Source organism: Pseudopodoces humilis, chromosome 6 (genome assembly GCF_049639895.1).
Source record: "Pseudopodoces humilis isolate 2021_Gansu_Grassland_sample_001 chromosome 6, ASM4963989v1, whole genome shotgun sequence".
NCBI classification, from domain to species: Eukaryota; Metazoa; Chordata; class Aves; order Passeriformes; family Paridae; genus Pseudopodoces; species Pseudopodoces humilis.
This window is the reverse complement of record NC_142205.1, coordinates 49,547,287-49,561,932: the sequence shown is the minus strand read 5'-3', so window position 1 is coordinate 49,561,932 and position 14,646 is coordinate 49,547,287. Positions and strand designations below refer to the sequence as shown.

General features: G+C 40.1%; 1 protein-coding gene across 5 annotated transcripts in view; it reads left to right on the top strand.

Annotated features, from left to right (window-relative positions):
- Positions 1–13,967, top strand: part of RAP1GDS1 (Rap1 GTPase-GDP dissociation stimulator 1) — an 89,946-nt gene extending 75,979 nt beyond the window's left edge. For all 5 annotated transcript variants that reach the window (XM_014263173.2, XM_014263175.2, XM_014263172.2 and 2 more), the window contains 8 exons: positions 1,120–1,263; positions 1,479–1,610; positions 2,017–2,151; positions 3,577–3,702; positions 4,694–4,833; positions 7,723–7,849; positions 9,111–9,239; positions 13,305–13,967. In XM_014263173.2, the coding sequence (XP_014118648.1) occupies positions 1,120–1,263; positions 1,479–1,610; positions 2,017–2,151; positions 3,577–3,702; positions 4,694–4,833; positions 7,723–7,849; positions 9,111–9,239; positions 13,305–13,432 (1,061 nt within the window). In that variant the 3' untranslated portion in view covers positions 13,433–13,967. The remainder of the gene's footprint in view (positions 1–1,119; positions 1,264–1,478; positions 1,611–2,016; positions 2,152–3,576; positions 3,703–4,693; positions 4,834–7,722; positions 7,850–9,110; positions 9,240–13,304) is intronic.
- Positions 13,968–14,646: the final 679 nt, after the last annotated feature.

Below are 14,646 nucleotides of genomic sequence, written 5' to 3'. Positions count from 1 at the left end.
ACAGAACATCTGCAACCAGTATTCTCTATCTACAGGAATTCTCTGTTTTTAAAACCCCTCAGTGCAAAAGTGCCTATTTAAAAAAAAAAATCTCAGTTGCAGATTTTGCATTTCATTTACAAAGTTCATGAGTAGGTCAGCCGCTCTTAGAGGAACAATGAATTTCACTGAGGCAAAAAGCCTAGTGACACCAGGAAACTGAGAGTCGGACACATCCTTCACCAGAGGTAGAACACACTTGCTCTCCCAAGTGTGGCTTGTAAACTGTAGGAAAAAGTATTTACAAACCCCTGGCCTAAAAATATTTTAACTTGGGTTAAACACCTTTTTGTTAAAATACTGTTTCATGTAGAAAACTGACAGAAATCTACTTTTTCTGCACACTTCTGCAGAGCTTTGTGGCTATTTTTCAAAATCAGCATGCAAAAAACTACCAGAATCACTTCCATGTATGAAAAGACCTAACATAGCATAAGACAGCCTGCCATTTCCTTTTAACAGAAAGGGAGTTTAGGCATGTAAAGGAGATTCCAAGGGAAATATCTGTTAAATACTTCGTTATTTTAGAAACAAGACAAAAAATATTGTTCACAGATTTTATGTCACCTGAAAAAAAATTTACCTTCTCAAGCCTTGTTTTTAGTAACAACTAAGAAATGAGTTTACTTCATTGGTTTCCAGAAGAAACCTCTCTACCAACCCAGCTTTTTGGATTTGCCCTTTCTGCACTCCTTCTGCAGCTCTTTCAACGAATGGCAGATACACTCTCTTTGGAAAGCGTGAACACAGCACAGTCCTTATGAATCTGCTGTGCCATGACTGAGGTGCCAGAAATCTGCTGTAGAGAAATATCTTTATTTTTAGAAGTGAAGAGCTCCATACACCTTCAGCTTATGACTGTGCTCTAAAGGCAGTCCAGAGCCAGGGACAGCCTGTTAGATAAATAATAATAGAAGTTGGCCATAAGAATTTCAGATAAGGAACTTGCGGTTTTACGTACACAAGTTGTCAGTGAAAACACTGACATCACTGTTTCTTACAGTCCATCTTACATATGTGTGTATGATAGATGCATTTAAAATCCTAATTCTGACTCCTATTATCCATGCTGTTTTCCAGATGTCATTAAACTGCAGCTGGTTGAAGCAGGTTTGGTGGAGTGCTTACTTGAGATCGTCCAGAAGACTGTGGACAGTGACAAAGAGGATGATATTGCAGAGCTTAAAACAGCTTCTGATCTTATGGTTCTGTTACTGCTTGGAGGTAAGTACTTGTAGTGCTGTTTAGCTGCCAAATTTCACTATTTATTGATTTTCTAAATAACCTGGATGACCTGCTACCCACCAGGTAAACATTTAACAGATCAGATTTTGTCTGTCATTGAAGGTCTGGATTAATTGTAGTGCAACCAGTAGAGCTTCACAAATACAGTTTCCCTAACACACACTCTGGTTTGCTGTCTGTGCTTTTTACCCCAGATGAATCCATGCAGAAATTATTTGAAGGAGGAAAAGGCAGTGTGTTCCAAAGAGTACTTTCATGGATTCCTTCCAATAGTCATCAGCTACAGCTTGCAGGAGCACTGGCTATTGCAAATTTTGCCAGAAATGGTAAGAACATGCTATAATAGCTTATGTAAATTTATGTGTGGCCCTCTATCATGCTCTGTCTGTAGAGCTACAACCAAGAACTGTGTTGTAGTAAAGCTGTTGTTGAGTTACGCAGCAACATCACTAGTTTTAAACTTTACAGTCCTCAAAACCATTAAGCCTACTTTAAAAATATTATTTTGCATGTCTAGAGAGGTATAGGGGATTTCTGCCTTATTCAGTATTTCTTCTGTCACTCTTGTAAGCTTGTCATGAGCACTGCGATTCTCACAGATGATGGTGGTCAAATTCTCAACAATGAAATCTAAAAAGGAGCAAGGAAATAACCCATCTCTTCATAAGAAGCTATTGTAAAAATCTTAGTAATAATCTTCTCTTCACAAGTAACTTGTTACATCTCACACAGACGGAAACTGCATCCATATGGTGGATAATGGCATAGTTCAAAAGCTGATGGATCTGCTAGACAGACATGTGGAGGATGGAAACGTAACTGTGCAGCACGCTGCACTGAGTGCTCTCAGAAACCTGGCTATTCCTGGTAAGCCTCTCTTTGCATTGCTAACTACATGAAGGTGAAATTCTGTTCTCCCACTGTACCCCCCAGGGAATGGGAGCACTGACTGACAGTCCTAGAGGCAGGTCAGACTGCTGCTTTTCATTCTGGCCCATCACTGCTTTTGTGTCTGCTGCACAGCAGTTGAGACAAGCAGTTCTGAATACATCATGGGCATAGTGACTGTCCCTTGCCACTGATCCCACAGTAGTAGCCCCCACCAAGGAAAGGGCAGCCTTGTAATTGGCAAGAAGCTGAGGAGGCCTTGAATATGATTTCTCAACCCTTTTTGTCCAGAGCACTGCATATTTATTTTTTGTTTTTGCTTGCTTCATTTGCAATCTGTCTCACAGCTGAGGGTCCCCACCACAGAACAGTGCCCACTTTTTTAAAACACTGCATCTTAAGACTTTGAAAATTGCCAGATTAGAGCTGGAGGTAGACTGACAGAATGGCCAGCCTATTGCAGTTAGTTACTGTTTTTTGGCAGTAAGCTGAATGCTAATTTTGTCATTCTTAGTAACTTAATTTGTATGAGTTTTGATTACCCAAGCATAAAGGTAGAGCACGCGCACGAAACAACAAAGCAAATCCGTAACACTTGTCTATGGTTTCCTATGCCAAGCCAAAAATAAGTCTTTCATCCATTTAACTTTATTTTACTATTTTCAGTTTTGACAAATCATAAATTTTAGAAATGATCATGCATACATAACTAAACCCACTGAGGTTTAGCAGTGTTCCAAGTAATAACTGACCTCAGTGATGAGCTCTGATGATCAAATACCTAATCAGTACTTTTTTCCAAGTACACTACTGGGCAAGGTTTGCACCTTAAATGCATTTCAAAAAGCTCTGTGAAAGTGGAGAACATGGACTAGTGGAAGGGATGAATGAGAGAGGCTGGAGAGGGGAAGAAGGCAACAAGACTACAGACTCCAGCCATGTCAGGCCACAGTGTTGTTCGTATGAAGTACTGGAACTGGGTAAGAGGTTATTCTGCTAATTAGATGCTTTAGTTCCTTAGCCTGTGAGAAACAGAAGTGTGGTTGGGACTCAGAGAAATGTCCTCATACAACCTTTGGGGTTGCAAGTATTAGCCTGGGCTTCTGCCTAATGCATTTTGTGGAAGATGCCTTTCCTAGACCAAAGGAAGGAGTCTACCCCTTAGGTGGTGCTCAAGCTGAACACAGAAAGTTAGATGTGCATGCTAGGAAAAAACACTTATTTTCACAGGAACCGTGACATTTTTCCAAAACACAGTATCACCAGCACACAATGTACCTGAAGTCTGTGTTCACAACCTCTTTTTCAAACCACATCTGAAAATTTGCTTCAAGACCACCTCTGAAATAAACTGCATCTTCCAGAAATGTTTTTGAGATCAATCCCTGTTCTTTATTCATGCAGTTGTAAATAAGGCTAAGATGCTATCAGCTGGCGTTGCAGAAGCTGTATTGAAATTTCTCAGATCGGAGATGCCCCCCGTTCAGTTCAAGCTGCTGGGAACATTAAGAATGTTAATAGATGCACAAGGTAAAAATAAACTGTTCTCTATGTATAAAGTGATTCTCTTTGGTTCAGTCTGTGATATGCTGCCAAGATTCTTAAAAGAGAGAAGCAGAGTTTTTCTAAATTTCATTCCTGAAATCATGGAATAAATCTAATACATATGCAAAAGGAGAGGAATATGGGTTGATTTTTTTTTCAGAACTCCTAAATTGACGACCAGGGACTCTCAAAATAGGTGTAAAATGCTTATTTACTTTTGAACTTCTTTACACTGTCACATTAGAAGTGTATATTGAGGCGTGTTTTGAGCTACCACTCCTGTTTTGCTGTTCACTTACTGTATTCCCTGGCTGTACCTCAGTCCTTGGAACAGGTTAATACTCTATTAATTGACAGACTGCAATTCCAAAAAGAAAACTCACCTTTTAGTTACCAACTTATTCCAGGATGAGGATTTATAAAACCAGAAATCTGCTAAAAACCAGAAATAGTTCATGAGGTTAATTAGCTGTGTATTTATTTTTGACTCAGTCCTACAGATTTTTTCAAAAGATCCATTCAAGTTCTAGCAAAGCAATTGGAATGTGAAATAGAAATTTTTTAAAGAAACGTAGTGACTTACAGTCTATCAAACCTGATCTAACTGACCACAGTGCCCCCTTCTGGCAGCAGTCCCTCCTGGTTTTTAATTCTTGAGCTGGCACACAGCTCAGTGGGGGGCGTGATACCACCTGTACTTTCCCTGCTCTTAATCAGTGCACAAGCTTCATTAACTGGGCTGATAAGTTGTTTCAAAAACTGGATTATGAATGTTTCTCTGGATTTATTTTTTCTTTTTATTCCATTTGGCTGGCTTTACTTGCTTCAATGCAACCTAGACTTTTCCCACTAGTAGTGCAGGCTAGTGAAGTTCTTCTAACTCCTCCAAGTTAGTAACTTTCAGCTTGTTTTTCTAGCACTTGCTTTAAAAAAGTGACAACCTTTTTGTTGTGTTGTTGGCTCCGGCACCATGTAGCAGAAGCAGCTGAACAGCTGGGCAAAAACGTAAAACTGGTGGAACGATTGGTGGAGTGGTGTGAAGCCAAGGATCACGCAGGTGTGATGGGAGAGTCCAACAGACTACTTTCTGCACTTATACGACACAGCAAATCAAAAGTAAGTTAGTGGAGGAGAAGATCAGCTTGTTAGAACCAAGGCTTGCCCATGCACTTGCTGTTGGTAACCAACCCTCCAGCTTGCAATCCTTGTCTAGTGAGCCAGCTTGGGTATTCGTGTGTTACATCTCCTCTGCCCAAGGCTTGGCTCATTTTTATTTTTAATGTATTCTGCGGAAGTTCAGCATGCTGTATTCTCTATGTTTTAATGATGCTATATAAGAAGAATCAGTGAACTCAGTTGTTAGGATCTTGCTATATATTTATATAAAACTGCGATCCAGAAATAGTCTGTCTCCCTACTCTTCATACAGCATGTTTCAGAGTTTTAAGATTCAGATGAATCATTAGAAATGGTAATTTATTCCAAATTCTAACAAAAGCTGCTTGTATATGGCAAAAGGTATAACGTTAGGAAAAATTCATCTGCTCCTCCCATCACGTTCACATCCATCGAATATCTTTACCTAAGCAGTCTCAGATCCACCATTCTTGTGCAGCTGAGTATTAGACAAAGCAGCCTTATAAAGGACAAACACATCTCCTCTGGAGACAGGCTATTTCAGGCTCAGACTTCCTTTAGCAAGTTCACTGATATGAACACAAGGCTGCATTACTGATCTTAAATAGCAAGTGTGATTTGGAGAGCTCAGACTGTAACAGTGACCTCTTCATTCATCCATGGCATTTATGAATTGAAAAATATAGTAGGGGCCTGATGTGTACTGAGCATCTCCAAGAAAAAATCAACAGCCCTTACAGGGATTTAAATCTTTGCTGATTTCTAGTATTATCATCTCTGTCTAATGCCCACTCTCCATTTTATGTTTGGCCTCTAAAACTGATCAGGGTTCATTTTTCTAATTCCCACTTTTTTTGCCCTCCTCCCCACAGTCCCCAGTATGCATGCATGGATGGCAAACACCACCACAGATGTGAGACTTAATAAATATTCCTGTAGGACACAGAATTCAATTCTAAATATGGAGACATGACTGATGACATCAAATAGATATTAAGGCAGAAATTAACAGCATTATTACAGGTGAATTAATTTTTGTGGGGTGCATGTACTCAGAGGAAATTTGACGTGAAGAGGATAACAGCTGAGAGGGTGGGGTTTTTTAAGCTTTTGCTGCCCTCTAGGTTTGAATATGAGTACAGCTGTATGGCTCTTAACATCAGGTTTGAATTTGGCTTGTAATTTTAAATGCTTTGGAGTAATATTTACAAAGGCAACAGTCAGTTTTAGTCATTCTAAAAAACTGGAGTAGGTACCTGTGATTTCAGCCCACTAGCATCAAACCTGATGGTTATCCATCTATTCAGTACTGCCTTTTAAAGGGTGATGCTCACCCACTATATAAAAAATTTTGATGTCAAAGATGCTGATTGGTTCTTAAGACTTATAGAGCCAAAATTCCACACCAATTCAAATAGAACTTAGTTCCCAGATTGTGTCAGTCTGAAAACTACCTTGGAGTTCCAGCAGAGAATCACAAATAATAAAATATATCATTTCACATACAGAAATAAGTAAAAATAAGTAAAAATTTTAAGTAACAATACTTAAATGCTTGCATACATTATGTCATTTAAGAAGAAAAAGGGTTTTAAATGTGATATTCCTGGGTCATTAGGCTGTAATTTGGGCTGCTAATATCTTCAGTAAGATTATCTAAAAATATTTCGTTTTAAGGATTATGATTATATCGTGTCTGTTTCCTTGCATAAACAACGCTACTGCAAAGCCTGTGCAAGGACTGAAAAAATAATTAATTTTCAGCACATATGTCAGGTTATTGGTTTTGGCTTGTAGCTGGTGTAAGAAACAGGGATGTGTTTTAAATGAAAATTTAAGATCTAGATGAAAAATTTTAATCATAGTCTTGTTTCAAGAAATAAATGCTTATTCAAACCTTTGTGCACTCACAGGACAAATAATAAATAAAACCCAATCCACATTTCCTCAAGCAGTTTCCTTTCAGCATGCCAAGTTACCTGATTTTTCAGGCAAACATTTTGCAAGTATATTTGGGATATAAGATGGTGAAAACGTGCACAATCACTTTTGAAATTTTAACTAACAAATACCTGTAGAGACCAGAAATCTTTATTTATCTCTTGTCACGTAAATTGGATCAAATTTTGGACTTGAAAACAGAATCCCAGCTGTGTATTTTTGATCTGCTTTAGACACATTTAACCCAGTGAAATGACATTCTAAGTTCCTCAATATTGGGCAGCAGTACTGTACAACAGTTCATTTTAACAGCTGGCTTTAGAACAGAAACCAACACATTGGTGTCCCATACCTACCTTTTCCATACCTGCTTTGTATTTGAAGAAAAATTCCATAGTGAGACACCACTGCTCATTTTCCAGTCAATAGCTTTTCAAGTACACCATTTCTATTACATAGTATGGTGTAATATTTGTGATCTCACCTCTCTGAACATTTTGAATAAACTCTGAAAATTTATAGAGAGAGATGAAGCATTTAATAGCTTTATTATAACTATGTTTGTGTGTTTCCTTTACCCTAAGTATATAGATTGTTAGATACTTTTAAATACCTAATTATTTGATGATTGATGGCACAGTGTGAGAATTTGAGTTATACCATATAACCCGGAAAGAGTTTATTATGTGTGTCTTAACTTAGTTATGGGGTTACCTGCCTTGGTTTAACACCCTGTACCTTAAAATTGCAGAGCAGTAACAGATAATATGGAGGCCTGCATGTGTGTACATTGATGTGTAAAGTGATTCTATGTGCTTAAAGCCGAGTACACTTACGCTAAGATAACACAGCATCCCTGACAGTTCCCTTATTTAATACAGTTTGTATGGAATGCAGAATTTTTTCATTTCTCGTTATTTATTTTAGGATGTAATTAGGACCATTGTACAGAGCGGCGGCATCAAGCATTTAGTAACCATGGCGACCAGCGAACATGTAATAATGCAAAATGAAGCCCTCGTTGCACTGGCATTGATAGCAGCTCTAGAGTTAGGTAAGTATCCCAGCAGTTCACTCCACCTGTTTCCTTTCCAGTCTGTGCCCAAGAGAAGCCATAGAGGGAGAATGCAATGTAGAATAGCCTCCTCCTTCCACCTGCCTTTCAGTATTTCTGTGCTGGTTCATGGACACAGGCAAGCCATCATGTTATGCAGGAAGTTCAAGAGTGCTGGTTTCATGGAATCTGCTCCATCATACTGGTAGGTGGTGGTGTGATCTAGAAAGGCCCTCCAGCTTAACTTTCAGTTTTGGGGTAAAACCCAGAAAGCAAACATACCTTAAACTAGAGACTATATGATCTGACCACATTCCTACACTAGAATGTTAATCCGCTTTTGAGAGAGCTTAATAGGTAAGTGGACACTTCACTTTGATAAGTAAGAATTAGAGAATACACGGAGGTGGGTAACGCCCCCAACGTCTTCATTAAATTACCCAGAATAACTGCAAGAATTGCCATATGAAGGCAGACAAGATTACACGTCTTGACCTGCATTTGTAGTACCTCAGGTTTTCAAACAGGAAAATAAATGCTAAACAGAGGTTTTGTTTATCTTATTTGCTTACTTATTAACTAAGGAACTAAACAAGCAACCTTAAATATTTTTGCTCTCGATTTCATCCATTGTTTACTGCAGGAATGCTCTGTTCAATTTTCAAAGTATTGCCAATACATCAAGGAATTGTTTTTAATAAAAGGAAAGATGTTCCTATTCACATGAATCTCTTTGTCTTGTCTTCAGGCATTTAAAGGTTGAGCCCAAATTCAGTACATGTATCTTAGAAAGCTACGGAGACAGTAACTCAAATAGAGATCTTGAAAAGTTTTCCACAGGCTTTATAATGGACCCTCAGCTCCCCCTACCATGGAATCAAGAACTACACAATCTATATTTACTCAGAATTTCTGAAAGCAAATTCAGGCAATGGAAGTCTTGAAAGCTGAAATATTCCAGGTGTTGGCCTAAATAGCTAGAAAACCTCATGGCTTTTCCATCAGCTTACGGCACTGGATTTCATCATTAAACTCTGTGACTGTCCTTTCAACCAGTTAGACAACCTCACATTTTTATAGCAAGAGATGTGATTCTTGTCATCATACCATCAAATATGTGCTTGAGTTTTATACCAATGAGTTATGTACCACAGCCTCACTTTCATTCTGGTGAGAGATCATGTTTCAGGAAAGGGATAACACATGGAAGCGTCAAAGCAAGTGGCACTTCCAGACTTATAAATTTTCACTTGTATTTCAGTCACTGCTGAAAAGGATCTTGAAAATGCTCAGCTTGTTCAGATTCTACACAGACTGCTCTCAGACGACAGGAGTGCTCCAGAAATAAAATATAACTCCATGGTGCTGATCTGTGCTCTTATAGGATCTGGTGAGTATTCAGGAGAGGCTGCTTCCCAAGATTTATGTATGCAATATAGTTCTCTCCTACGGCTGAACACAGAGCATGTGCAAACACACTGTGACTGGTTCTCTGTCCACAATGGGTATAGACACAAAGGTTCAGTTTACTATGACTCTCTAGTGTCTATCTATAGTGTCAGGGATGAAGCTGCTAACTCAGTTTTGGATATTAACTGCAAAACCTGAACCTGGCTTCTGTTGGATGCAACTAGCTCAAACTTTGACAGGAAAGAAATGAAAAGCATTTAAAGCTGTACAGTATCAAGGTGCCTTTGTAAATACACAGATCACAAGAACTTCATTTTCACTTTTAGCTGCAAGTTCCCTTAATTGATGTGTAATGGTGCTTTAGGAAGGATCTTTACATTTATGTCAGTAGGAAGACTCTTTCCCTTAACAGCCCTCATATGCTCAGCCCACCAGGCACAATGTGCACTAACACATCAGTGCTGGACACTGTAAACTCTTATCTCTCTCTCTGAGCTTCCCCTCTGCTAAAGGTCAGGCTGTTTGAGCAGGCTGTGGTTTGATATTACAACTTCCCACCTGTGTGTGGGCAAACAAACAAACAAACAAACAAAAAAAAAAAAAAAAAAAAAAAGGTGTCATGGGGAAATTTCATTCAAGGTTTCAAGAAGTTGCTGCATTTCTTTTATTCAGTTCTTTAAGAAAGACTGAATCTGTGGAGGGAGAAAAAACTTCATTCCATAAAGGTTTAGGCATTTACAGACAACTAAGATGACAAAGAACTTGAATAATAACAGAAGGGTGGAAAGTCTGCACAACTTGCCAAGTGTGAAACATACAAAGGTTCTCTAGAGATTAGTTTATGGCAACTCAATAGATTAAAAGTTACCACAGTTAAATGTGTGCTGTCTCTGTAAAAAAAGATGCTTTTTTACTTAAACAGAGTTCACCATGCCTACTGCAAGTGTAATTTTGGAGACCTGTACATCCATGCAAGAGAGTATTGTATTCCTGCCATCTTATAGGAACAAATACTTGATTTTAGAGAGTATACACGTCTCAGTGTGCAAAGATTGTGCTCAAAATCTGATAACAAGCCTCAGCTCTCAGTAAGCACTCACTTTAATGTTAAGACATGTAAACTTAATTGTTACTCACAGCCTTCTCGAGCCATTTCATGCTTGGGACTATCCATGCATTTTAGAGCAGAAGCCTTTTGCCAAAGGTTCAGAGTCAGCCTTGTTGTCTTGATCTTTATTTCCATCGCTTCCAACTAAAATAGTAATCTTCAGAAAATCTGCCTGACAGTTGGTTTTCCCTTCCTGAATCTTGTCACCTGCAAGACTGACAGAGTTATTTAAAGTCAAATACCTGTCTCTCTTGTTCACCAGAGTACAGATGAGTCTTCTCTTAGAGGGGTATTTTAGCGTTATCCAAGCAGCAGAGTTCAGTCTGCCACTGCACTGTAAGCCTTGCCTAGGTGTAAGGCTCCTTACCCTGCTCCCAGAGAACAGACAGCAGCATGTCACTGCATTATGCAGCTGTGAAGTTAGGACCCAGCATTTGACTGACCCAGTGTTCTGCCCTGCTTCGTGATGAATGGACCTGTGTAAAAGCAGTAAGGACACAAGAGTAACAACTGAGCAACTGAGCAACCCTGTTATTAAACTTCTAAGTTGGGGGAGGGGTGTGTGTTACTATTTTAACCAAGGAGAGGAGGATCAAGGAGCTGATTGCTCTTTACATGGGAAAAAACTGAAGTACACCTCTTAGAGCTCTGCTGCCTCTAAACTCTTTTCATCACCATCCCTACATCGTGAGCCACGTGCTTCTGTTATTCTACAGAATAAAATAATAGACCTGTGTAGTTGTTTTTAAAGTAACTGACCCCAGTATAGTTGGATAAAGACTAGAAGCAGTTCCACTGGTTTAATTATTGGTTTAGTTTAATTCTCCAGTGACTCCTGTTGGTACTGTGCTTTGTTACAGGGTATCTGGCATCACATTTAACTTGATGCTGCCAGCATCTCTGTGTTCACGGAATGGTCAAGGTGGAAGGGACCACAGTGGTCCAACCTCCCTGCTCAAGCAGAGCCATCCTAGATCACATGGCACACAATTCTATCCAGAAAGTTCCAGTGAGGGAGACTCCAGAACCTCTCTGGGCAATCTGTTCCAGTGCTCAGTCACCTGCACAGTAAAGCAGTTCTTCCTCATGTTCAGGTGGAACTTTCTGTGCATCAGTTTCTGCCTGTTGCCTCTCGCCCTATTGCTGGGCATCAATGAGCAGAGCCTGGGTCTGTCCTCTTCACACCCTCCCTTCACTCACATTGATGAGTTTCCTTTTCTGTCATCATCTCTTCTCAAGGCTGAACAGGCCCAGCTCCATCAGCCTTTCCTTCTGAGAGATGTTCCAATCCCTTAATCATCTTTGCTGCCCTCCACTGGATGCACTCCAGGAGCTCCATGTCTTGCACTGAGGAGCCCAGAACTGGACAAAAGCACTCCAGATGTTGCTTTGTCAGGACTGAGCAGAGGGTCCCTTGACCTGCTGTTCTTCCTATCCACGCCAGGATACCAATGGCCTTCTTGGCTACAAGGACACTGTTGGCTTACTGACAGCTTTCATTACCAGGACACCCAGGTCCTTCTTCACGGAGCTGCTTTCCCCAGATCAGTCCCCAGCCTGTGCTGATGCCTGAAGTTACTCTTCCAGGTGAAGAACTCTGCATTTGCCCTTGTTGAACTTCATATTCTGTTAAGCAGTTAACAGATATCTATTTTCATGTGAATCTTTCCATCTGGAAGTTCCTCTTGTGACAGAGTGAATGGATAGGGAAAGAAAAATGAGGACAATGGAAAATGGAAGAATCATCCAAAGCAGAGCATTCTTAGCTAGCACAGTCTTCTGTAAGCAAGTCTCCATGAAACTGGATGTTAGCAGCCATGGTAAAGCACAGTGAAAGGCCTGCTTAAATATGTTGATATCTCAGGAGAAAGCAGGAAGTGCATACATAGCACAAACACCCCAAAAGCTTTACTGACATCAGTCTGTACATACACATTCCCAGGTGCACAGCAGCATGAGAGGCTCCAGCTCTTACATGGTAGGGGTTAAACTGCATGAGAACTAAAAATATGTGAATCTCAAGAAAGTAGGTAGGGATGGGAACAAATTAAAACTTGCTTTTTTTAAAAAAAAAAGTAAATACAGCATAAAGCATAGCTGTCTGAAACACATGGTTGGGTTTTCTCCTGGGAAATTCAGAGATTAGGCCCCCAGCAACATGTGGAAAGCAAAATTATATGTATTTGTTGTGGGATTTCACTAGAGAGGCATGAAACAAAACCAGTCATTTTGGATCAAAACTGAAATGTCCAGAGTGCCGGGCTTTGAGAAAACTCATTGAATCTCTTACAAAATTGCTCAATTTTATGAGTTGATTCCAACCTCTCCCAATACAAAAAGTAACATGCAGTCCAGGATCAGATTCATCAGACAGTGTCTCCTAGTTTTGAGTAGAACATAAACACTGTATCCATATGCACAGCACTGGCCAATGCACTGCGTGTTGTGTTTGCATTAACTTCAGAGCTGAGCTGTAAAGGGACAGCAAACAGTGCCCAATTGGTGACACATCCATTAAGGACCCATCTCACACCCCCACACAACCAGTAAAAGTTGACACACACAAATGATGCAGTGAGCCTGTCACAGCCAACTTACCTGGTCAGGCTAGTTTAAAGGATAAACCAAAAAACTGTTTTCAGTAAAAATACTTCCTAAGCATCTGTTTCAGAGGGTAATCCAGGTGGATATTCTTAACTGCTATGCAGCCAGCTTCATCACTGATCATTATCTGAAATCCATGGAGTTTCTCTGTGCTGGGGGCCCTGAAAAGTTGTCTCTCCATCCTCAAAAGCAATTCAAAAAAGTAAACAATAACCAGATTATGCATATGTACAGCCGCGTGCTTGTGTGTACAGTTTAGTAGAAAAGTTTCTCACAGTTTTCTTCTGCCTGTCTCATACAAATCACTGTTTATTTTAATATTTCCTTTTTCAGAACCTCTTCAAAAGGAAGTGCAGAGCATGGCATTTCTAGAAGTCATATCAAAACTCCGCAGCCATGAGAACAAAACTGTTGCCCAGCAGGCCTCGCTAACAGAGCAGAGACTTGCTGTAGAAAGCTGAGGAAGGTCTTGTTTCCAGTGCATCCCATCACAGATTTCACTTCTGTCCTCCGTCCTGCTGCCGCTCCTGCTATGTTTTCCACTGTATCACTTGTGCATGCGTGTAACGTTCCCACACAAATTGATGAACTGATGTAGGTACCCATCCAAAAAGGTTTCTACAAATTCATAGGTGGTGTTAACATGAAACTGTCTCCACCCGTAACTGTTCTACTTGTATTCTTGTTGCTTGGGCCACATAGTAGAATGTGCATGTTGTAGTCCTATGATGATGTAGAAGTGGTACTACACAACTGACTCTTTCCTCATGCCCCCTAACTGCATAAAAATGTACTACTAAATTAGGGACAATACAAGATGCAGCAAGTCCAGACTAGTGTGCTGACTATAGGATTAAGAAGTAAATCTAGCTCAATTTCTGGTGCTTTGGAGATTCAGGTTTGAATGCAATGTACTGCTGCTCATTCACTGGTCTTGCCTATTAATGTCAAATTCGTGGTACCTAGAGGTAACAAATAAAAATTTCAGTGCTCTCACTTTATCCTGTGGTTTGTCCTTTTTTTCTAATCCCACGCAGAAGCTGCAACTGCACCACCATGCACTGGTGAGTTCTTTTTGCTCCTGGCTCTGGCCCAACACAATTGCTGCCTTTCAGCTGAGCAGACACAAAGGAAGCTATTCCAACCACTTCCACTGTGTGTGCTCCCACAGAGGCGCTGTGTGGCGCAACAATCATGCATTTTAGCAGCAATCATGCATTTTAGCAGCAGTGCATGATGCAATCCTTACCCTATAAAGCCATGTGCGTATGAGTGCTCCTGGGCTTGCTTGGGATTGCTTGTTTATTTATCAGGGGGTTTTTATAGATGGATTTTTAAAGGTCTGTCTTGCAGCAGCTGTTCAAGAGAAGCCCATCAGGTGAGAAATGCAAGATGCAAGAGACTTCCTTTTTCTCTTTTCCTAGGTAAGAGAGATGGAAAACTGCCAGTCTCAGCATCCTATCTCACAGCTGCTCTTCCATAGATCTATAACATGCCAGCTAGCTAACCAGCAGACAGCCCTTTGGCAAAACAAGGAGCTAGTTGGGATAATGGTTTCCAGCAAGCCTGCAGATGCTATTTTGAACTGTGTGATACCATTGTGTAGCTTGATAAAGCCCCCCATGTATGAAAGTCATAAGATCTGTAACATTTTAAAGTGAATTCAGCGTTCTTA